This window comes from Papio anubis, chromosome 14 (genome assembly GCF_008728515.1).
Source record: "Papio anubis isolate 15944 chromosome 14, Panubis1.0, whole genome shotgun sequence".
NCBI classification, from domain to species: Eukaryota; Metazoa; Chordata; class Mammalia; order Primates; family Cercopithecidae; genus Papio; species Papio anubis.
Window position 1 is genome coordinate 70079137 of NC_044989.1, and position 25551 is coordinate 70104687.

At 45.0% G+C, this 25551-nt stretch overlaps 2 protein-coding genes across 3 annotated transcripts in view; both read left to right on the forward strand.

The window, feature by feature from the left end:
* Nucleotides 1-545: 545 nt before the first annotated feature.
* The window catches only part of ANXA4 (annexin A4), a 98032-nt gene continuing 73026 nt past the window's right edge, over nt 546-25551 (forward strand). Inside the window, exon 1 of one of the 2 annotated variants that reach the window (XM_021924904.2) lies at nt 546-953. The gene's annotated coding sequence lies outside the window, so the exon portion shown is untranslated. Of the gene's footprint in view, nt 954-11546; nt 11653-25551 lie in introns of those variants that run through there. The other variant, XM_003908768.5, reaches the window with a different exon arrangement.
* LOC116270294 (GTPase-activating Rap/Ran-GAP domain-like protein 3) lies at nt 20247-25507 on the forward strand. The gene is made up of 3 exons (XM_031655247.1): nt 20247-21575; nt 23059-23177; nt 25209-25507. Exons 2-3 carry the CDS (start codon nt 23100-23102, stop codon nt 25374-25376), a joined length of 246 nt encoding a protein of 81 aa, XP_031511107.1. The 5' UTR covers nt 20247-21575; nt 23059-23099; the 3' UTR covers nt 25377-25507.

Consider the following 25551-nt stretch of genomic DNA (forward strand, 5'->3'; position numbering starts at 1 on the left):
TCTGTTTTTTTAAAAAATTGAATTTGCCTATAGACTCAACGGATTCATTCTGCAAGCATTCACTACGTGGCGGAATCGGTGCTGGGCATGGTTGCTAAGACGACCTAGCCCTAGTTGGTGGCTTCAAGAGGCTGTGTCCAGCAGGGGAAGCAGATATAAAAACACAACACTATTACAAGGGATGAGCACCACGCCAAGTCGAACCTGGGAGCTACGGACAGTGTCTAAACCTCAGTCACTCACAGGAGTATAAAGATCCGGACCTGCTCCTACTCCAAAGCTTTCCGGGCCTGCTGGGCGCACAGGGAAGAGGGAAGTGCTGGAAACTTTTGGGAATGTGTTTTCATGTGAAAGAGGGAAATGAAAAGTACCCTTCAGATTTCACTTTCTACTTTTCTGGCCACGGGCTCAGCACTAGCCTGTCGTTGGGAGAGAAACGGTTTTCCGGGGTTGGGGGAAGCGTGCATTCGAGGCGGGACTGCGGCTCCGCGCGGAGCTGGGCGCGGCAGGCGCAGGGAGGAACTGGCGAGGTGGCCCGGGCTCGGCCCTCCGAGGGGTGGAGCGCCCGGGACACGGGGACCCCGAGAATCCAACTGCTCCCACCCTGCGGGACCAGGAGCGGGGCTGGCGGTACTGGCGGCACTATCCAATCCGGGCAGGGGGCGAGGCCGGGGGACCGGGCCGGCCTAGGGCGCGGGCACGTGTGGAGGGCGGACCCGCCGAGGGTCGAGGCCCGCCCCTCAGAGAGCTCCTGGCGCTGCTGTCCCGGCCCGGGGCCCCAGGTGCGCTTCGCCTAGAGAGGGATTTTCCGGTCTAGTGGGCAGAGGAAAAACCAGGAACTCCGGCTCAGTCTCCACCCCAAAGCGGGGCGGATCCGTCCCGGATAAGACCTGCCGTCTGGCCCTGAGCAGGGTGTGACCTCCGCAGCCGCAGAGGAGCGCAGCCCGGCCTCGGTACGAGGGGAAAGGGGCTCCGGGCCGGGGGTCCTGGGCTCGGGGAACGGGGAACATGGCCCGGGAGCGTCTCGCGGGGATGCCCGGCTCCGCGCTGCGCCCCAGAGTGGGTGTTTGCCACCGGCTTGCGGGCAAGCCCGGGGGGCCACAGGGTGGAGGGGGCCAGCGGGCCCGGGACTCGCTCCGGGTGGGCGAGAGGGAGGCGAGTGCGGCGCCTAACCACTGGCACCATCCAGGGCGGCTTACACAGCTCAGGACGCGGGTCAGAGACCACGGCAGTTATTTATTCAGTCCGTGTGCTGATCTCGGGCATCAAAAAGAAAGGACCGAGATAATCTTGACTGTAGCTAACTGCGCCTAACACCTCTTACAGTTGACTTTTTGATTCTTTCTTTACTCCATTTAAGAAACTTACTCCTTTCTCCTAGATCCTTACCATTTTCTTACCTTCTCGTGTGTCCAATGCCCTCGGCACAGTGCCCGGCACATCAGAGTCTGATCATTATAGGGTCCATGACTTGAGTTGGCCGGTGGCGCAGTCTCACCAGTTTGTCATGACTTTGACCAGCTGGAGACTTTGGGGCCAAGGAGGATTGCTTCTCAACAATTTGCCGGCAGAAGTGTCCCCCGGTCAATGCAAGTCTTCTGAGCTGATAGAGCAGAGTGGGTCCTGCATAACTCGTGCTTTTCATGGAACTCGGCATCTGCTCTCTCCTGCTGACAGTGGGAAGGATAGATAGGGTGGCCCTCTCCAAGTTATCCATTCTCCTGCCCACCAGTCCATGACACCCCACCACCCCTTTCCATTCCCTACTGTTTGCCCTTTAATTTTTTGTTTTGTTTTGAGACGCAATGTCACTTCTGAAGCCCAGGCTGGAGTGCAGTGCCTGGATACAGCTCACGCTGTCTCCCAGGCTCAGGTGTTTCACCCACCTCAACCTCCTGAGTAGCTGAGACTACAGGTGCATGCCACCACGTGCCTATAGTCCCAGCTACTCAGGAGGTAACTGGTAACTATTGATAATCAAACCCCAGATTTTTTTTTTTTTTTTTTTTTTGAGATGGAGTCTTGCTCTGTCGCCCAGGCTGGAGTGCAGTGGCTCGATCTCGGCTCACTGCAAGTTCTGCCTTCCGGGTTCACGCCATTCTCCTGCCTCAGCTTCGCGAGTAGCTGGGACTACAGGCACCCGACACTGTGCCCGGCTATTTTTTTGTATTTTTAGTACAGACGGGGTTTTGCCATGTTGGTCAGGCTGGTCTTGAATTCCTGACCTCAGGTGACCCACCTGCCTCAGCCTCCCAAAGTGCTGGGATTACAGGCATGAACCACCATGCCCAGCGTCCAAACCCTAGATTTTTCGTTGCCAGGGAATTCTCAGACACAGATGGAAGAGCAAATAGGAGAGGAAGTGGACAGGAATAAGAAAATGGATAACCCCAGTGACCCAAGAACTGCTAACTCCCCAGAGCCCTATCAGGCCAAGGCCATCCTCATTCAGCTCATGTCAGATTTCTGTTGATTGAGGATATAGACGCAAGTACACCCCTGCCCCCACTCACACGTAGACAGGCACAGGCACAGGCACACAGCTACTGGATCAAGGGCTTCTGTGAATTTCCCTCCTGGATGTTCTTGCATTTGGTTAGGGATCATTTTTCTCTGCAAGCAATTTAGAGGGTAACCTGCACAGTCAAGCCGTGTACCACTCCAGGCCTTAGTGTTTAAAGGGTGAGTCTCCTGGTCATCCCCAGGCTCATGTCCAGTGGCATGTTTCTTTGTTTATGTCCAGCCACTCTTTTGTTTTCCTGAGCTCACTTATTATCTGATTGTAGACTAAGCCTGCTTTTCTCCAAGGGAGATCAAGATGAGTGGCAGGCACTGGGGATGGTGGGCAGTGTGCCAGGGAGTACCTGAAGTTCCAGAATAAACAAGCAGTGGGGAGGCCTGGACAACATAGCAAGACCCCATCTCTACAAAAAGTTTAAAAATTAGCTGGGCATGGTAACGCCCACCTGTAGTCCCATCTACTTGGGAGGCTGGAGAGGGAGAATCGCTTAAGCCCAGGAGTTCAAGGCCACAGTGAGTTATGATCACACCACTGCACTCCAGCCTGGGTGATAAACAAACAAGCAAGCAAACAAACAAAAGCAAGAGGAGGAGATTTTCTTTGAGTGTCATTTTTACACAAATATTTCAGATTAAAAACACTTTTTATACTAAAACAATCACAGATATATTTTGAAGTAGAATCCAAAAATTATATACCTTTTAAATCTAAAACAAGAAACCTCGAAAACATTTTGCTTGGGATTTGGGCTGCGATTTGGTTCAAACCTAGCCCTTGAGGGTTTGTTTTCACTGCAATTAGGGCTACGTATGGAGGCAGTTTGATAGACACTGCAGTGTCCTCCCTGGAGCAACTTTTAATAACACTCATCTTAGACTGTCTTATCTAATCTTCACTTCAACCTGCAGTGGGTTATTAACATTGGTTTACAGCTGAGGATCCTAAGGTTCCATATCATCATCCTTGGTCAAGTTCAGACCATTTGTGAACTAAAGCTTAAATCCAGCTGCCAGGATACAAAAGCCTGTTCTGTTTTTGTTTTTTTTTTTTTTTTTTTTTTTTTTTTTTGAGACGGAGTCTGGCTCTGTGGCCCAGGCTGGAGTGCAGTGGCCGGATCTCAGCTCACCGCAAGCTCCGCCTCCCAGGTTTACGCCATTCTCCTGCCTCAGTCTCCCGAGTAACTGGGACTACAGGCGTCTGCTACCTCGCCCAGCTAGTTTTTTGTATTTTTTTAGTAGAGACGGGGTTTCACCGTGTTAGCCAGGCTGGTCTCGATTTCCTGACCTCGTGAATCCGCCCATCTCGGCCTCCCAAAGTGCTGGGATTACAGGCTTGAGCCACCGCGCCCGGCCCAAAAGCCTGTTCTCTTATCCTCTCTGCCCTACCATAACTCCATCAGTGCTTGGTTCATAGTAATTTGGAGTTGTGGCTTCGTAGGTTGTTAACTAAATCTTGAACAAATGTTTTTCTTTTTCTTATTTTCTTCTTGTCAAGCTGATGTGAAATGGGGTTGGATAAACTAGAACTGTTTCAGCTGGAAAGGGAGTGCACCTGTTGTCCCAGCTACTTGGGAGCCTGAGGTAGGAGGATCCCTTGAGCCCAGGAGTTTGAGACTGCAGTGAGCTATGATTGTGCCACTGCACTCCAGCCTGGGTGACAGAGTGAGATCCTGTCTCTAAATAAAAAGAAAAAAGAGAGAAGTTTGCAGTGAGTGTGGGGGGTGCATGCTAGCCAGCAGCCCTAAATGCCAGAGGTGTTTGACATGTGGACAAGGGAATAAACTTGTTCTTCGAGGTGTTTGGCAGAGCTGGGTGGTAGGCTCTGGTTGAATCTGAGGAAGTGGGCAGCTGTGATGTTGGCGAGAGCTCTCTCACTAGAGGTGTTTAGGCAGAGGTTCACAGCCCTTTTCTGATGGAGCTGGGAAGGGTTAGCAGGTTAAGCTCAGGTAACTTCTAAAGCTATAGTTCCCAAACTTCAGAGTGCATCAAAATCACCCAGGAAGCTTATACAACATGCAGATTCTGCTTATTTAAGCAGCTCCCTGGATGACTGTGATTTGGGCCTCACTTTGAGAAACTATGCTTTTTTTTTTTTTTTTTTTTTTATGTTTTGAGACAGAGGCTCTCTCTGTCACCCAGGCTGGAGTGCAATGGCGCCATCTCAGCTCACTGCAAACTTTGCCTCCCAGGTTCAGGCGATTCTCCTGCCTCAGCCTCCCGAGTACCTGGGACTACAGGCGCCCACCACCACACCCAGCTAATTTTTGTGTTTTTAGTAGAGGTGGGGTTTCACCATGTTGCCAAGGCTGGTCTCGAACTCCTGACTTCAGACGATCCGCTCGCCTCAGCCTCCCAAAGTTCTGGGATTGCAGGTGTAAGCCACCATGCCCGACTGAGAAACTATGTTTTAGAAACACTTATATGAATATGTGCATACTTCTTAAATTGAATAAAGCGTTAATAAAAACATATCACCTTTCCAAGGAAACTTAGATTTTGGTCATTATGTATAAACTCCAGGTAATGTGGTAAATGCTAAAACCTTCCTTCTCAAGGATAGTTCTTTTGTTTGTTTGTTTGTTTTTGAGGCAGAGTCTTGCTCTGTCACCCATTGCTCACTGCAGCCTCTGCCTCACAGGTTCAAGTGATTCTCCTGCCTCAGCCTCCCAAGTAGCTGGGAATACAGGCACACGCCACCATGCCAGGCTAATTTTTGTATTTTTAGTGGAGACAGGGTTTCACCATGTTTGCCAGGGTGGAAACTCCTGACCTCGTGATCCGCCTGCCTCAGCTTCCCAAAGTTCTGGGATTACAGGCGTGAGCCACTGCGCCCGGCCAAGGATAGTTCTTTATTATACCAATCACATCTCCCTTGTGATTTGATTAGCAGTTTTTTTTTTCCTCTGCAAACTCACCACATAGTCTTACAGCACTAACAACTCTAGAACAATGTGGAGCTCCAACTGAATGTTTTTTTTGTTTTTTTTTTTTTTGTCTGTTTATTGATTAACTTAATGGAAACTGAGATGGAGTACTACATTAATTCCCTGAGGAATTTAGGATTTCTGTCTAAGGCCTGTTGTTGGTTTTATTGGGAGTAATTTATTAGTGTTTGGTTTTGTTTGAACTGGATTGAGAGCTTTTGCTATGGGAACCTGAACCGCCACCTTTGAAGAATTCTTTTTAAAGATTCAAGTTGTTTGATGTCAGTAAATTGCTATACTGCTTCTTGGTCCATACCACTTGACATGAAAAAATAGAGTGAATATTATATCCACAGTCAGCACCAGAAATAAATTGCAGCTAAGTGTCAGACTGTAAATTACTATGGAAAATACCTTCTACAGCCTGGGCAACATGGTGAATTCTGTCTCTGCCAGAAACAAACAAACACATGAAAAAAACTATAAAAATTAGCCAGGTGTGGTGGTGCGCTCCTGTAGTCCCAGCTGTATGGGAGGCTGAAGTGGGAGGATCACTGGAGCCCAGGAGTCAAAGGTTGCAGTGAGCCAAGATTGCACTACTACACTCCAGCCTGAGTGACAGCAAGATTCTGTTTAAAAAAAAAAAAAAAAAAATCCTTCCATTTTCCTCCTCCTCCCCATGAAATAATTAACCCTTTAGGCCTAGAAGCAACACACAGAACAAGCAGCGTGACATGTAACAGAGCAGGAAGCCCCACCATGCCCACCTCTACTTCATTTTGTCAAGTCATCAAGAGACCTCCCTGCCCGGTCACTATGGATTCATTCCTCTGGGTTTAGGCACTCACCCCTGTTAGAGAGGTGGCATATTAAATCGTTAACAGAATCTAATATAGAGGGGCCCTGTGATTACTGGGAACAAGTTCTCCTGATTCATATGCGATTGAACCATCTTCCCTGGAGAAGGTCCTTTAGAGCTATAAGCCTGTGCCATGATCAGCCCCCAGCATCTTCTCTCTTACTTCTCCTCTACAGGGGACTCAGGAAAACATTTTCTGAGTCTTACCCAACTTCAGCTTCTGCTACTGCTACTTTTTGATGCTGTACAAGCACCTGCTGACTCAGTGGTTCTCATCCTTAGAATCACAGACCCCTATAAGAATCTGACTGAAGCCATGGATCCTTTCTTGATAAAAATAAATATATACTTAACATTTTTCATACAATTTCAAGGAGTTTATAGACACACTTCTAAACTCAGTCATGGATACAGCTTGAGTATCCCCAATCTGAAAATCCAAAATCAGAAACTCTTTGCGTGCCGACATGACACTGCAAGTGGAAATGTCACACCTGACTTCGTGTAATGAGTTGTGGTCAAAACTTTGTTTCATACACAAAATTGTTACTTTTTTAATTTTTAGAAAGGGGGTCTTGCTCTGTAGTCCAGCCTGGAATGCACTGGTGTAATCATAGCTCACCATACCCACAAACTCCTGAGTTTAAGCAATCCTTCCACCTCAGCCTCTAGAGTAGCTGGGACTATAGGCATGCCCAGCTTATTATTATTATTAAAAAATTTTTGTACAGGTAGGGTCTCACTATGTTGCCCAGGCTGGTCTCAAACTCCTGGGTGATCCTCCTGCTTTGGTCTCCCGAAGTGCTGGGATTACAGGCATGAGCCACTGGCCCAAATTATTTAAAAATATTGTATAAAATTACTGTAGGGGACAAGAGAAAGGATCCCCTTTGCCCTCTGAAGGTTTGCTGAAAAATCAACTCACAAAAGAGGATAATTAGAGAAAAGGCATACATGGGGGAAAATACATATACTATGGGGGAACATTAATTTTACATTATTTTTACATTAATTTTTACATTATATTAATGTAAAATTATATTTTACATTAATTTTGCATTATATTAATGTATTATAAAATTGTAACTAATTTGTATAAATTATATTAATTTTATATTATATTACATAAATTATGTTAATTTACTTTATTAATTTTATATTTCACATTAATTTTGTATTAATACATATTTTATGGGGGAATATTCATTTTCCCCCATATTATACATGGAGGAAGATCACAGAGTGATTTTACTTGATATTACAGTGGAGTACAGATGCTTGTATACCCTACTTCTTTTTTTTTTTTTAAAAAACGGTCTCGCTCTGTCACCCAGGCTGGAGTGCAGTGGCTTGATCTCAGCTCACTGCAACCTCTGCCCTGGGTTCAAGCAATTCTTCTGTCTCAGCCTCCCTAGAAGCTGGGATTACAGGCGTGTACTACCATGCCCAGCTATTTTTTCTTATTTTTAGTAGAGATGGGGTTTCACCATTTTGGCCAGGCTGGTCTCAAACTCCTGACCTCAAGTAATCCACCTGCCTCGGCCTTCCAAAGTGCTGGGATTACAGGCGTGACAGCCTGCATCATTTTTATACACCAATATGGTAGCATACCATGCAAAGCTGTACTTTACTTTTTAAAAAATATCTCAAAAAAAAAAAGATGGAGGCTGTCTATATTCTCATATGCTAATTTTAGGAGGATACACAGGAAAATTATAAGAGTGGTTGCCTGGGGAGGGGAAAGGAAAGTCTTACAGACTTGTCATTATGTACTTATTTGTACTATTTGAATTTTTTATTTTGTCTATGTATTACCTATTACTTAAAAAAAATAGAGCGTTACAGATATCACCTGCCCATTTAACATTGTTTGTGAAGAGGGAGAATTAAATCGAAATGAGGAATGTATAATTCTCAGATTTTCCAACTGTAAAATTAACATTTGATCATATACTTCCTTATATGTGTACAAAGAACTAACATGCAAGTATCCTTCAGTTTCCAATGAGATGAAGCAGCTACTGCTCATTCTTGCTGTGTGTTTCACTTGGGTAGCTGGTTCCTAAAAGAATGTAAAGGTGCCTCTAGTTGGATGGTGGAGAAGGCTCTGCTTTTGGTTTTGTTTCGTTTTTCTTTTTGTTTTTCTAAGACAGGGTCTCACTCTGTCACCCTGACTGGAGTGCAGTGGCACAACCATGGCTCACTGCAGCCTCAAACTCCTGCGTGCAGGCGACCCTTCCACCGTAGCCTCCCAGGTGGCTGGAACTATAGGATGCACTGCCACACCCAGCTAATGTTTTGTATTTTTTGTAGAGACAGAGTTTCACCACATTTCCCAGGCTGGTTTCAAACTCCTGGAGTCAAGCCATCTGTCTGCTTCAGCCTCCTAAAGTGCTGGGATGACAAGCATGAGCCACGGCACCTGGCCTAGCTCTGTTTTTAAATGGTCTGATTGATTCCAGGGTGTCTTTTGCTGCAGAAGCAGAGACAGGAGGTAGATGGAATACATCAGGGCCCGTAGACTAGGTAGACCTTCTGGGGCAGGGGCCTTTGTCAGAGAAATTTCTTCTGGTGATATCAATGGCCGTGGGCACTGAGGGGCCTGACCTTGACTTTGGAGCCTGGATCTCTATCTTCAGCCAGACTGTGTCTTAGTCTGTGAAAGACCTGCCTGTCTCTGCTGGAGACATTGATAGCTAATGTTCACCAAGTGTCTTCTATGATCCTGACCCTGTGCCAGACATCTGGTATGATATTTCATTAAATTTTCACCCATAGTAGGCGGGTACTAGTATTATCATTGCCAATGTAAGATGAGGAAACAGAGGCACAAAGGGGTTGAGTAATTTGCTCAAAGTTGCACACTGACGAGCGGCACAGCCAGGATTTGAACTTGTCAATATGACTATATCCTATGCTTTACCACTCTGTCTAATGGGTTAAAAGTGGGGGAATCAGGCCAGGTGCAGTGGCTCATGCTTGTAATCCCAGGCTAAAATAGGTGGATCGTCTGAGCTCAGGGGTTCGAGACCAGCCTGGGCGAAACCATTTCTCTACCAAAAATATAAAACAATTGGCCAAGCATGGTGGCATGCGCCTATAGTCCCAGCTACTGGGGAGACTGAGGTGGGAGGTTACCTGGACCTTGGAGGCAGAGGTTGCAGTGAGCCAAGATCATGCCACTGAACTCCAACCTGGATGACAGAATGAGACCCTGTCTCAAAATAAAATAAAATAAAATAAAATAAATAAATAAATAAATAAAAAGGGAAATCAGCTGAAAAAGACAGGGCTGGGAGATTAAGCCATGGGGCTGAATTCTTTCAGAGGGGAAGGAGAGTCTAAGTCCAAACCACTTGTCCAAGATGAACTTGATATTGATCTAGGTCATTCTGAGTATCCAGGGGGTCCAGGTGAGGAGTGGAGAGCAGAGGCTGAAGCAGGACGATGTGCTGCATCATGACTCTGGTGGCCCATCCTCATGGGAGCAAGACTTAGGGCAGCATCTAAAGGGAGGGGAGACAGCTCAGAACCTTGGGGTAGGGTCTTCGAGAGCTAGGCAGGAGGTCAGTGGCCTCTGCCAAATGGGCAGAGGTGCATTTCTTTATATATAAGTGACGGGCACTAGAGATTCAAGAATGAAACACACTGACTCAGGGAGATCAGTGAATCAATGATTCAAAAATCATAGGACTGTATTATTAGTATGATAATTTGACAGATATGTGCAGACTGCCATGGAGTAACAGAAGAGGTGCACCTAACTGTATCATTAGTGGTCAGAGAAGGCTTCCTGGAGGAGGAAGCTTTATATTGAGCCAGGGCTAGAGAATAAGGGCTTATGCACAGTCATGGAGATGAGAAAGCTAGGCCAAAGCTCACTGAAGGAATGGCATGTCTGTTATGGCAGGCAAGTCCCAGAGGTAGAGATGGAGGTCCCTTAGAAACTAAATCCATTCTGTAGGTATATGGGAGACAGGCCAGATGAATATCGCGGAATAGGTCCTAGAGGGTCCAAGGATCCCATGTAAGGAACTGCTGGCCTGGAATATAAATTCCTACTTCCCTTTGCATCTGCCCCAGTGCCTGGCAAAGTTATGTAATAAATGTTTTCAGATAAAATGAAAGTGCTGGATACCAGGAAGGAAATCAAGGCAGAGATTTAGCCTTGGAGAAACATGGCTCCTTGCTTCCCTGCTTAGCCTGTCCAGACCTCCAATGTTCATCTTAGACACGGTCTCCTTTCCTGATATAATCTGGGTCAGAGGCCTCTCCTACACACTCCTGACTCTGTGATTTCCCCAGCATGGGAATGTTCACACCTTACTATGTCTGATCACATACCTGCCTCCTCTCTTCAGCTTTGAGCTCCACTGAGGGCAGGGACCACGCAGCCCCCTCTGGCTAGCACAGTGCTGCTGAGCACATACTCGGGCCTTGCTACAAGTGTGCAGTGTGAATGGACAGTTTCCCATGGCCTAGAAAATCTAGTCCACCCTCTAGTCCTGGCCTGCCACAAAAATGATCCAGTTTTGAAAATTACTTTTGTAGCTCTTGCTCCCTTCATGGTGTCCTTAAACTCCCACTCAACTCCAAACTAACTACTCTTTTCCAAATAAGTCTCAATGTTCATAATCATAGCGGGAGCTTTGCTTTTACTGTTTTCTCTGCCTGGAAAATTCTTTCCCTATTGAAATTGCATTATTGTTCAAAGCCTAAGTCACATGAGAGCTCTTTGAATTTCTTAGGGGTACATTGTCCATCTTCCTCTACCCTGTAATTTGTAATAGTTCTCACATGCCGCTTTGTCCTTAGACTAGTTATATACCTGTTCTATTTCTCTTAGGAGATTATGTGCTCCTTAAGAGCAAGATCATGTCCCCTCCATCTTTCTCCTGCCACACCTCGCACATGATAGGGGCAAAATAAATTTTAAGTAAGGACTGTGAGTGCCTGCACACATAGCGAGTGGCGATTTTGGAACTGGGGTCTGAAAACCACTTGTGTAAGAAACAGGGCCCGGACTGATTCTTATGAGGAGAATGCCAGGGTTGCTTATTTAAACTTGATTAAATGAAGTCTCTGGGGCCCACCCAAGATCTCCAGGTTCCTCACCAAAAATCTGTATTTTAACTGCTCCCCACATGACTTTTGTGTACTTTTGAATTTGAGAACTTTCCTCATATAACAAGCTAGACAGACGCTATACAATCTATATTAAGTAGAATTGTTTTGAAGCCATAGCTCCAGACTTCGTGTCCTGACAACATCCAGGGCCAGGAGAAAGGGGGAATTTGGCTGGCTGACTCTGTCTTTTTAGCCTGGAGGAACTTCAAAGCATCTTAGCAGGTTTGTTCTTATTTCTTTTTGGTCAGAAGTGGGTCACGTGGCCATTCCTAACCTATTCATGGCTGTTCAAATGGGGTTGCCTTGGACCACTTATTATCTCCTCCTGGGGCTAGCCCCACCTTCCTGGTTTACCAAACCCACTCTCTAAACAGAAAGAAGGTGCTCCTAAGGAAGAAGGAAAGTGTAATAGAGGTTGACATTATTGCTGATTTTTGCAAAAAAGTCTGTGCATTGCAGGAACTGCTACTGTCCCAATTTTATGCCAAAATAAACCAGCTCTCATAGGTGGGGTTAAATCTGGAGGGCAGAACAGGGACTGGAACTTGGTTCTTGTTCTGGATTCTAGGCCTGAATGATCTTCATGACAGCCTATGCCAGCACCCATCTGTGGGAAGAGAATTTAATTTGGAGTTTCACAGATATCATAGAATACCAGATCTGGCCTACCAGGAGTAATGCATGTTTGCAGTGGATGGTTTTGAGAACTCTACTGTTTAAATAATCTTTGGCAAACACAATATTTCCTAAGTCACGTTTATGCAAGTGTTTTAAAAGTATTATAATGGCCGGACGCGGTGGCTCATGCCTGTAATCCGAGACGGGTGGATCACGAGGTCAGGAGATCGAGACCATCCTGGCTAACACAGTGAAACCCCGTTGCTACTAAATAATACAAAAAACTAGCCGGGCGAGGTGGCGGGCGCCTGTAGTCCCAGCTACTCGGGAGGCTGAGGCAGGAGAATGGCGTAAACCCGGGAGGCGGAGCTTGCAGTGAGCTCAGATCCGGCCACTGCACTCCAGCCTGGGCGACAGAGCAACACTCCGTCTCAAAAAAAAAAAAAAAAAATTTCTTAGATACCGCACCAAAGGTATAATCCATAAAAGAAAAAATTAATAAATTGAACTTCATTAAAAGTAAGAACCTCTTTGAAAAACAAGCGAATGAAAAGGCACAGAGAGAAAATATTTGCAAATCACCTATCTCATACAGGACTGTAAAGGGAAAATATAAAGAACTCTCAATAATAAGAAAATAACCCAGTTAAAAAGAGGGCAAAACACTTAATCAGATATTCCATCAAAGAAGATTTGTGGATGGTAAATAAGCACATGAAAAGATGTTCAATATCAGTAGCTATTAGGGCAATGCAAATTAAAACCACAATGAGGGCTGGACAAAGTGGCTTACGCCTGTAATCCCAACACTTTGGGAGGCTGAGATGGGAGGATCACTTGAGGCCAGAGTTCAAGATTAGCCTGGGCAGTATAGTGAGACTCCATCTCTACAAAAAAAAAAAAAAAAATTTTAAAGACTACAATGAGATATCATCACACAGCTATGAAATGGCTAAAATGAAAACGATTGCTCGTAATCAGTATTGGTAAGGATGTGAAGAAAATGGCTTTCTCATGTGTGGCTGGTGGAAATGTAAATTGGTATAATCACTTTGGAAAACAGTTCTTCAAAAAGTTAAACATTCACTCACCATATGGCCCAGCCGTTCCACTTCTAGGAATGGATGCAAAAGAAATGAAAGCACAGGCCAGGCACGGTGGCTCACACCTGTAATCTCAGCAATTTGGGAGGCCAAGGCAAGTGGATCATCTAAGGTCAGGAGTTCAAGACCAGCCTGGTCAACATGGTGAAACCCTGTCCTACTAAAAATACAAAAAAAATTAGCCAGGCGCGGTGGCAGGTGCCTGTAATTCTAGCTACTCGGGAGGCTGAGGCAGGAGAATTGCTTGAACCTAGGAGGCAGAGGTTGCAGTGAGCCAAGCTGTGCCACTGCACCCCAGCCTGGGTGACAGAGCAAACTCTGTCTCGGGGGGAAAAAAAAAAGCATTTGTATGTCCCCACAAAGATTTGTATCCAAATATTCATAGTAGCATTATTTGTATTAGCCCAAAACTGAAAACAACACAAATGTCCATTGTGGAGGTTTTAAAATATGTCCGCAAGTTCTTCGATACTTCTTCCCTAGAGGTGGAGATCATTCCTCTTCCTTTGTAGGCAGGCTGGACTTAGTGATTCCTGTCTATCAAACAGAATATGGTAGCAGTGAAGGTATGCAACCTCTGAGACTAGATCAACAAAGGCATTGTAGTTGCCTTATTGTTTCTTGTGTCACTCATTCTGGAGAAGCCAGCTGCCATGTCCTGAGGACACTCAAGCAGCTCAAGGGAGAGGTCCCTGTGGTGAGGAACTAAGGCCTCTGCCAAGAACCATGTGAGTGTGCCATCTTGAAAGCAGACCCAAGTCAAGCCTTCTGATGACTGTAACCTCCAATGACATCTTTTTTTTGTTAGTTTGTTTTAGGGACAGAGTCTCACTCTGTCACCCAGGCTGGAGTGCAGTGGCGTGATCTTGGCTCACTGCAACCCCTGCTTCCTGGGTTCAAGCAATTCTCATGCCTCAGCCTCCCAAGTAGGCTGGGATTACAAGCACGCACCACCATGCCCGGATAATTTTTGTATTTTTGGTAAAGACGGGATTTCACCATGTCAGCCAGGCTGGTCTCAAACTCCTGACCTCAAGTGATCCACCTGCCTTGGCCTCCCAAAGTGCTGGGATTAGAGGCATGAGTCACTGCACCCGGCCTCTTAACATTTTAACATCTCTGAATTTAGCATGCATCTTATAATTATAGTGGACAGCTTTCTTTCTTTCTTTCTTTTTTTTGATGAGACGTTTTAAATGATGTATCTTATTACTTTTGCCAGAAAAACGGTACATCTTTTATTCAGTGACATCCTAGATTCAATGAAATATGGTAAGTTTTGAAATCTAGGTAAGAGGAACAATTTTGTAGTTGAAAATAAATTCCTAAAATTGTCCTAAAAAATGGCAGAAAATCTGATTGAGTCAGTAAGTATAGAAGGTATTGGATAGTTTTTTAAAAACTAGCCTCCACAAAAGGGTCCCAACCCTCATGGATTTTGGGACAAGGACAATCCAACATCACTGCAGAATCTAAGAAAAAGTTTGAACAAATGGACAAATATACTATGCTACTGAATGGGAAGACTTCATCTTGCAAAGATGTATATTTCTCCTCAGATGAAGTAAATTACTGTGATTCCAGACAGAATCCCAATTCTTTTCTCTTTATGCCTGGCACATAGTAGGCACTCCATAAATATCTGCTGAGTGATTAGATGAATGATTTGCCAGAAAATTTTTAAAAAGATTTGTCATGAAGGATGGTTATTTCTTCAAAATTGTAATTTATTGCAAAGCTACAATAATTAGCACACTGTGATGCCGGTGCAAGAATAGATAAGCCACTCAATACAACAGAATAAAGTCCAGAAATAAACTCAAGTATATATAAAATGTACACGATGAAAGTAGCATTTCAAATCTGTAGAGACATGATGAATTTTTTAAAAAATAACGTTGGGACAATTGGACAAACTTTTGGAGAAAGTAAATATATGCCTCTGTTTTTAGTTCTAAATAAATTAAAAGTGAAATATAACAAGTCAGTTTCTGAAATTTATAAAAGAAAATATGAACCACTGTGTACCAACTCTTAGCGGTGGAGAGAGCCTTTCTAAGGACGACATTAAAGCCGGGTGCGATGGCTCACACCTGTAATCCCAGCACTTTGAGAGGCTAAGGTGGGCAGATCACTTGAGGTCAGGAGTTTGAGACCAGACTGGCCAACATGGTGAGACCCCCCCATCTCTACTAAAAATACAAAAATTAGCCAGGCATGGTGGCGTGTGCCTGTAATCGCAGCTAATTGGGAGGCTGAGGCAGGAGAATCGCTTGAACCCAGTGGGGCAGAGGTTGCAGTGAGCTGAGATTGTGCCATTGCACACCAGTCCAGCCTGGGCAAAAGAACCAGACTCCGTCTCAAAAAAAAAAAAAATGCAGAAGCCATGAACAAAGTTTGAAATATTTGATTACACAAAACTTAAAATTTCTATGCCAGAAAGAACCATAAAATTAAAAGAGAAATAGCAAACTGGAGAAAATATCTGTGAGTTTCGAAAAGGGCCAATATCATTAGCATAGGCCGGGTGCGGTGGCTCACGCCTGTAATCCCCGCACTTTGGGAAATGAAGGCGGACAGATCACTTGAGGTCAGGAGTTCAAGACCACTCTGGCCAACGTGGTGAAACCCGGTCTCTACTAAAAATACAAAAAACTAGCCAGGCATTGTGGCACATGCTTGTAATCCCAGCTACTCAGGAGGCCAAGGCAGGAGAATCACTTGAACTGGGGAGACACAGGATGCAGTGAGCCAAGATCATGCCACTCTACTCCAGCCTGGGCAACAGAGGGAAAAAAAAAAAAAAAGAATCATTAATATGAAAAGAGATCTTACATATCAAAAAGATAAAGGCGGCTGGGCACCGTGGCTCACGCCTGTAATCCCAACACTTTGGGAGGCTGAGCGGGCAGATCACCTGAGGTCAGGAGTTCAAGACCAGCCTGACCAACATGGAGAAACCCTGTTTCTACTAAAAATGTAAAAACTAGCCGGGCATGGTGGCCCATGCCTGTAATCCCAGCTACTCAGGAGGCTGAGGCAGGAGAATCACTTGAACTCAGGAGGCGGAGGTTGTGGTGAGCCAAGATCATGCCATTGCATTTCAGCCTAGGCGACAAGAGTGAAACTCCATCTCAAAAAAAAAAAAAGATAAAAGCATGAGCACCCATTAAAATATGAGGGAAGGATATGACCAGATAATTTACAAAAAAAGAAATGCAGTTACCCAGTAAGCATTGTTAAAAGATAAATTGTGACCCATTACGATTTTTAAGAGTTTATTTGAGCAGTGATATATATATATATATATATATATATACACCTTTTTTTTTTTTTTTTGAGGTGGAGTCTCACTTTATAGCCCAGGCTGGAGTGCAGTGGCGCGATCTCAGCTCACTGCAATATCTGCCTCCCAGGTTCAAGTGATTCTCCCACCTCAGCCTCCCAAGTAGCTAGGATTACAGGCACCTACCACCAGGCGTGGCTAATTTTTTTCTATTTTTAGTGGAGATGGAGTTTCACCATGGTGGCCAGGCTGGTCTCAAACTCCTGACCTCAAGTGATCTGCCTGCCTTGGCCTCCCAAAGTGCTGGGATTACAGGAGTGAGCCACTGAGCCCAGATGACAGTGATTTATTAATCAGGCAGCTCCAAACCCGCGGGAACAAAGAGAGGCTTTTATAGGGTGAATGCAGAAGCAAAGCAAAGAAAGTATTTGATTTGCTGAAGTGGAGCAGTAGCTTTACTTGGATCATTCCAGTGGAAAGTCCTGGGTTAGAGGTTAGTTGACGGTTTCTGGTTGGCTCCTAGAATATGACCTTTTACATTAAGTTGGGTTTTGGTTTGCTTATGTAGGAACTCACAGCACTGGGACCACCTCACTCTAATGGCTTCCCAGTTATTTTAACGGCATGGGAAAAATGGTGCCCCACTGAGAATTTTAATATGCAAATTATCACTGAAATGATTTGGTCACTCAGACTGGCTGAGACTGTCAGAGTCATGGATTCAGGCACCTCTCTCTGCACTGCTAGAAGTGGTCTAGATGGTACGGCCTTCTGGGGAAGAAGTTGGCAGGATGTGATTTTAAATGGACACAGCCTGTGTACTCACAGGCAATTATTTTAAGGCATAATCAGCAAACTGTGAATAATGAGTTCTTGATTGTCTGTTACAACATCATTTATAAAGCAGAAAGCTTTGGAAACTAAATGGAAACAGGAGGAAACTGGTAAAGATGTTTTGTTACATTCAAATACTGAAATGCCATACAGTGAGTTAAACTTATGTTATTGAAAAATGCATAGAAGGCCAGGCGCAGTGGCCAAGCCTGTAATCCCGGCACTTTGGGAGGCCGAGACGGGCGGATCACGAGGTCAGGAGATCGAGACCATCCTGGCTAACACGGTGAAACCCCATCTCTACTAAAAAATACAAAAAACTAGCCGGGCGAGGTGGCAGGCGCCTGTAGTCCCAGCTACTCGGGAGGCTGAGGCAGGAGAATGGCGTAAACCCGGGAGGCGGAGCTCACAGTAAGCTGAGATCTGGCCACTGCACTCCAGCCAGGGCGACAGAGCGACACTCCGTCTCAAAAAAAAAAAAAAAGAAAAATGCATAGAAGAAAATATACAATATAGTGAAGAAAGCAAATTATATTTTGAAGTTCAATTCTGTTTTTCTTTATGACATTTCTCTTGCTTATTCATTCTTAATAAAAATACATGAAGAAGTACCAAAATGCTATCAGTACTGGCCGGGCGCGATGGCTCACACTTGTAATCCCAGCACTTTGGGAGGCCAAGGCGGGTGGATCACTTGAGGTCAGGAGTTCGAGACCAGCCTGGCCAACATGGTGAAACCTTATCTCTACCAAAAACAAAAAAATTAGCCAGGTGTGGTGGGGCATGCCTGTAGACCCAGCTACTCAGGAGGCTGAACAGGAGAATTGCTTGAACCCAAGAGGCAGAACCCAAGAGGCATAGGCTGCAGTGAGCCAAAATTGCGCCACTGTACTCCAGCCTGGGTGATAGAGCAAGACTCTGTCTCAAAAAAAAAAAAAAAATTAAAAAAAATACATATATATATATTAGTATTTCTCTCTGGGACATAGGGTTGCAGATGATTTTTAAAATTTTCTTATTTATGTTTTTCTTTTTTCCTCAAATATTCTACAACAAAACACAGAAAAAATAACGAAGCTCATGAAGATGTAGGTATAGATACAAAGTATTTAACAGTAAATAACATTCTGAATAAAATAAAATCATGTGACTTACATAAAACCAGCAATCTATACAAGAGAAATGAATATATATCCACACAGACTTGTACAGGAATGTTCATAGCATCTTTATTAACAATAGCAAAAAGTAGAAACAACCCAAATGCCCATCAAATGGTAAGTAGATCAACAAAATGTAGGCTATTCATACAGTGGAATATTATTTGGCCATAAAAAGGAATGATGCACTGACACATGGATGAGCCTCAAAAACATCATGCTCAGTGCAGACACAAAAGGCCATGTGTTGTATGATGCCATTTATATGAAATGTCCGGAAAAGGCAGATCCACAGATACAGAAGCAAATAAGTGGTTGACTAGGGCTAGGGGAAGAAATGGAGAGTGAGGTTTCATTTTAGGGTGATGAGAGTTCTAAAATTAGATCATGGTGATGTTGGACAACTCTGTAAATATACTAAAATTCACTGAATTGTACATTTTATTTTATTTTATTTTTATTGTATTTTTTTGAGACACAGTCTAGCTTTGTCGCCTGGCTGGAGTACAGTGGCGCGATCTCGGCTCACCGCAACCTCCACCTCCCGGGTTCAAGCAATTCTTCTGCCTCAGCCTCCTGAGTAGCTGGGATTAAAGGCACGTGCCACCGTGCCCAGCTAAGTTTTGTATTTTTAGTAGAGACAAGGTTTCACCATGTTGGCCAGGATGGTCTCGATCTCCTGACCTCGTGATCTGCCCACCTCGGCCTCTCAAAGTGCTGGGATTACAGGTGAGAGCCACCACACCTGCCCGAATTGTGCATTTTTAATGGATGAATTTTGTGATCTATAAATGATCTCAGTAAAGCTGTTATTTTTAATAATTTAAAATAGTTTCATTATTTTTCTTTTTTTTTTTTTTTTGAGACGAAGTCTTGCTCTATGGCCCAGGCTGGAGTGCAGTGGCGTGATCTTGGCTCACTGCAAGCTCCACCTCCCAGGTTCATGCCATTCTCCTGCCTCGGCCTCTCGAGTTGCTGGGACTACAGGTGCCCGCTACCTCGCCCGGCTAGTTTTTTGTATTTTTAGTAGAGACGGGGTTTTACCGTGTTAGCCAGGATGGTCTCGATCTCCTGACCTTGTGATCCGCCCGCCTTGGCCTCCCAAAGTGCTGGGATTACAGGCGTGAGCCACTGCGCCCGATCGGGTTTCATTATTTTTCAAACAGTAAACATACTAATGCAGCCAAGACCCAATTGCAACAAAACTCTGTATCTGCTGACTCATCAAGTTGTTAATTATATCATGTTTTCTTCCTTTTTTTTTTTGGAAATTAGAAATGTGATTCTAAAATGTAGGTGGGGACGCTAATCCAAGATATTGTTCTTACATGTCATTATCTTCTCAGAGTAACACTACCATCTTTACCTCTACCCTCTGTAGACAGCTTTAAACATTTAAACGAATGAAATTATACAGTATGTACTCAAATATCTAGCTTTTCTTTTTTTTTACTCAGTATTATGTCTGTGAGTCATCCCTGTTGTTGTGTGTCAATAATTAACATTCAGATATTTGTTAACATCCATTCTTCATGATGTTAATAAAAATTCAGGCCGGGCACGGTGGCTCACGCCTGTAATCCCAGCACTTTGGGAGGCCGAGGCAGGTGGATCACTTGAGGGTTCAGGAGTTCAACACCAGCCTGGCCAAATGGATAAACCCTGCCTCTACTAAAAATGCAAAAACTAGCTGGGCATGGTGGCGGGTGCCTGTAATCCCAGCTACTTGGGAGGCTGAGGTAGGAGAATCACTTGAACCTGAGAGGCGGAGGTTGCAGTGAGCTGAGATCTAGACACTGCACTCAAGTCTGGGCGACAGAGCAAGATTCCGTCTCAATAATAATAATAATAATAATAATAATAATAATAATAACTCGGTCTTTCATTGAGAAAGAAATGCATGGCTAAAACATGATGGTTTGGGAGGCCAAGGCGAGAGGATTGCTTGAGCTCAGGAGTTGGACCAGCCTAGGCAACATAGCGAGACCTTGTCTCTACTGGAAAAAAAAAAAAAAAAAAATAGCTGGACATGCCAGTGTGCACCTGTAGTCCCAGCTACTGGGGGATTTAAAGTAGGAGGCTCACTTTAGCCTGGGATGGGGAGGCTGCGATCAGCTGTAATCACGCCACTGCACTCCAGCCTGTGTGACAGAACAAGACTCTGTCTCTTAAAAAAAATTTTTTTTAATTTAAATTTTTAAAATGTGATGAACTTCTGTAATAAATGGGGGCTTTGTTTCTCCATGGACTTTCTCACTCTAAGAGGGTCTGAACCACATGGACTTGTGTTTAGAGCTTGCAGCAGGCCAGGAACAATGTACTTGAATGAACCTTGTCTTAATCTAGTACTGGTTGAGGTTCAGCAAGAGGATACAGGCATATGGCTTCAAGTCCTCTTGAATAATAATAAAATGTTTGCGGGGGGTATCTGGCTCCCATCACCCTTGTCCTGAATGAGGCTCAAGGTGTGATCCGCCTTGCAGGAGGGCATTCTCCAGCCAGGGGCTGCCATCAGGTGTCCTTTCTTGACCGTTCACGAGTGTGGGAGACAGTAGGGCATAGGCATGAAGCACACGGGCTCTGCAGTCACGCAGACCTGTGTCCAAACCCTGCTTCCCCCACACAGTACTTGTGAGACTTTGGACAAACTACTTCGCCTCTCCTAACCTCAATTTTCTCATCTGTAAAGTGAGTGTAATAATGGTATCTACTTTGTGAAGATTAAATGGGATAATCTTTCTACTTTCTACAGATTAAATGGGATAATGGCTTTCAAGCTCAGTGCCTGGCACATAGTAAATTCTCCCAAAACAGCAGCTCTTATTACTTGTAGTAGTAATATTATTCTGGCTCAGACGGTTCAGATACTTAGGCCTTTGACCCTAAGTATCCAGCATCTTGGCAGTATTCATACTGGCTGTTTATAAAGAACTAGCAGATAGGATACTATTCTTGTTGCCTGTTTTTCATTTATTTAATTACAGTCATTTAAGTGTTGTCTCTAACAAAAATGAGTTGCTGTTGTTTTCATTGCAGACAGTTGCATCTATAAAAAGGTTTGCCCCTTTAATGGTGGCTCTTTTTTGGTTCAACCCTCTGCGTCAGATTTCCAGTTCTGTTGGAACCAGGCTCCCTGTGCAATTGGTAAGAAAAATCTTTATCATAACGCTTTCCCCCTTCATAGATATGTCTGAACTGTTGTAAGCAAATCCTATGTAAGCAAATCACTGGCTTACTGCGAAATTGCCATAAATTACATGCATATGATTAGTATTCAGAGCGTTCTTTTTCTTTGTCATTTTTTTTTCTTTTTGTTCCCCTTTTGGGACTATTGTCTTCTACTGTTCTTCCTAGTTTCTCTCAGTGCCTGAGCATGTATGCATTTGAGAGCAATTAAATGTCATTTTTCAGTACTTGGTTATCATTTCAGCACCTCAGTTCATTTCTGGGCCTCACTTTCCTTTTTCTAAAATTCAAGTGTATGGTCTCCAGCCTCAAAATGCTGGCTGACCTCAGGGAGAAGCACAGTGCTTTTAGCACCTGTGGTATATGTTTCATAGAAACTCAGGTACCTGCCTGCCACTAAAATGTCAGGACGTGAGCAGTGATGCTTTGTGTTTGTGATTCAAGATCCACAACTGGCCATTGCGTTTTGGGAGTCAGATCAGAGCCAAGAATGTTCCAGTTCATTCTTTTGTCCTCACAATAAAGCTATGTGTTAATAGGTCCACAGGACAGCATTTTCAGAGGAGGACAGAGGGACCGATCTAAGATCCTGGGAGGACCAGTCAGACTTGATGACAGATTAGATCTGGTAGACAGGAAAGGGAAGTTTTGAACCGTTACTGGAGGGGCTTGAAAGTCATGGCCAGAGGCCTAGATGTGGTCGGCAGAGTCACCAGGAAAGCCAGGAGAGCAGATGAGCTCATCCACGGAAAGAGTGCAGAGAGAGCCTGAAGGAGGGAACGACACGAAGTGCCAGGAAGAAAGAGATGTGCCATAGGGCAGCCAGGGCAGGCACAGCACCTGGAAGCCAGTGTGTCATTCAAATCATTTCAAGCAGAGGGGCCAGCCCTTAACAAATAACTCAGCAAACCCATTGATCCTGAGGGACACTGTGAGGGCTGGTGAGGAATAAGATGCAGCCCCTGCTCAGACGTGCAGCAGGAGGAGCACAGGGGAGGAGTGAGGAGCACTGAGGGCTCCTCCAGGGCTAGGCCTTGAAGAGCGACCAAAGGGAAGTGTCCCAGGCAGGATGGCCTGGGCCTGCAGAGAGAATGTCAGGCTGGTATCTGAACAACAGAAGGGACTCCCCACAGGACTTTGGCAAGTGAGCTGCCTCACTGGAAGATCAGGCAATGGGGTTTCCATGGGGGAAAATGGCAGCAAGCATGGTGACGGTGCGCACCTCCTGGGAGGCGGAGTGTGGCAACCGAGGGGAGGCTCTCTTGGGAGCCAAGGCTACCTTAGGATCAGGGCCACGTGCACATGTGAAGGAAGGAGAAAAGCAGCCAGAGGAATGAGAGATGGAAGTTTCTAGAGAAGTGAGCGTGACTATGAGACAGTCACAGCCCGTCCGCAGCCACCAAGCTAGCAACTGGGAGGTGACACTCCTGTTCCCTTGCAGTCTGTGCTTTCCCGTATCTCCTGGCCTTCACCACCGACTCCATGGAGATCCGCCTGGTGGTGAACGGGAACCTGGTCCACACCGCAGTCGTGCCACAGCTGCAGCTCGTGGCCTCCAGGGTGAGTAGGACTGAGATTTTCTGTCTGAGGGGTTTGGCGGGCCCCAGCACTGTGGGATTTCAGGTGAGCACAGAAGCCGCCTCTTGTCAAGTTAGGCTGATGAAGACCTGTGTCAGAATGCCAGCGCAAGATGGAAAGCCTGAAACCAGACTGATCTGTTGGGTTTTCGTGTGTGATTTCTGCGGGCTTTCAGAACACTCCTCAGTTTTGTTAATAGTCAGTCAGTGCTGGTGGCCGCTGGGGAGCACTTAGCTGAAAAGAGATATCCCTGATCAGAGACTGGGTCAGTTATTCACGTCACTGCTGCCCTGGAGGACAGTCCAAGTCTAGAAAAGTCAGAGCTTGCAATCTTTCTTCCTTTCCCACCCTCTGTCCTCAATTTGAATTCATAGCCTATGAATCATGGCTAACTGATTAATCCATGCCTCATAACCAAGAGCTAGGGCAGAACGGAGGGATGCAGGAACAAAGATGCCTTCCAAGATGTCTTTTGTCACTGGCATATACTCTGGGGATTCTTGTTCTAGTCCCCTCCCCTGAGTCAGGCCCAGAAAGTCCTCCCCAGCCCTGCCAGACTGGGCTGGCTCCCCCGCTGTGTCCCCTGTTCCCTTCCCTGGTCCTGACATCCATCACATTTGGTGGTAGGTGACTGCTTATTTGTTCATCTTTGCTGCTGCCCTGATGGTTCTGTGAGAGCAGGGGCCATGCTGTCTTACTCACTATCATAGCACCAGTGGTGTGCTCAGTGCTTCGGTCCCCCAGTGCTCTGGAAAACATGTGTGTGCACATATGTACATATATGTATGATATGTGTACATATGTGCATGTATGTATTATATGTGTGTACATTCATTGATTGTAAATAGCTTACAATTTACAAATAATAAATATACAATGCTGTTTATCATAAAAATCCACTTAGCCAATTGGTTCTTACAAAATGCTTTTGTTAATATTTGCTGAATTCTTATATCCATAGCCAGTCTACAGTTGCATTTCAACCATTATTTTACACTTGGAGTTATATCTCAATCCACACATTTTTTTTGTAATTTTAATCTGATAGGTAATCTGCTATAAAACTATTTTTCAACCTCATACAACTTATAGTCATTAAACTGAAACTTCTTTCAGCTTCTGTACCCGACTAAACACACTTCCACATTTCTTGTTCATTACTAGTACTTTCTGCATCACTGTAAGTATAGACAATCAACAAAACAAATCAAAGTGGAACTGATAGTCCTCGCTGGATTCCATGGTGTAAAGAGTCCCTCCATGATTGATTTCAAGCTCCCAGTGAGACACCACTGCAGATGGTGTTGGGGAGACGTGCGTTATCCCCCATGGTGCAGTATCTCTCCCCCAAGCCCCACAGACACTGTTGGTGTCAATAACTCCAGAGCAGATGTAATAGTAAGCACAGTCAAATAATTAGGAATGGTTGAATTTGGATATTTAGGGCCTTTGTTTATTTAGGTTTGTATAATTTTATTTCTAATCATGTGTGTTTAACAGCCAGTTTGCAAAATTCCTGAAAATTGGATCTCATAAATCACATCCAGCACACCACTGCTGTCAGCACCAGCGCCGGCGCATCACGGGTGTGCCTGAGTATCTGCTGGATCAGTGAATGAATAATCCGTTTCCCCATCTGCCAAATGGGCCTAACCGAATCCCTAAGATCTTTCCCATTCTAACACTCCAGGTGCCTGAGATTCCTGTTAGGGAAGTGTGTGCTGTGTTTGTGATTGCAGAAGATGTGTGGTGGAACATTGACTATTTTCTATTGTGGATCAACAAATAGATGAGGAAAAGTGGCAGGGAGTGGAATACTCAGGAAAAGTGTAACTAGCCACGCTGGGCTTTCCTCCGGAAGGCTCCCTCCATCCCTCGCCCCGGCATCCCGCACTTCTCTGCATGCTCCAAGGATGGGGACCAGTTGGAGGGTTTGCAGTGATGGCAGGAGGGCCAGTGGATGCAAGGCCCAAAACACCAGGCAGCCCGGTAATGCTCTCTCTTTCTTTCTAGTCGGATATATACTTCACAGCAACTGCAGCTGTGAATGAGGTCTCATCTGGAGGCAGCTCCAAGGGGGCCAGTGCCGGCAATTCTCCTCAGACACCCCCGGGCCGAGATACTCCAGTATTTCCTTCTTCCCTGGGGGAAGGTGATGTCCAAGTTTTACTGTTTGATTAATATCTGTAATCCACTCTAATTTCTCTAGTTCATTGTCTAATATCTACATGTGATTACTGCTTAAAGAAGTTACTATGTAAAGCTATTTAAAAAAAGAAACCAGGCCGGGCGCGGTGGCTCAAGCCTGTAATCCCAGCACTTTGGGAGGCCGAGACGGGCGGATCACGAGGTCAGG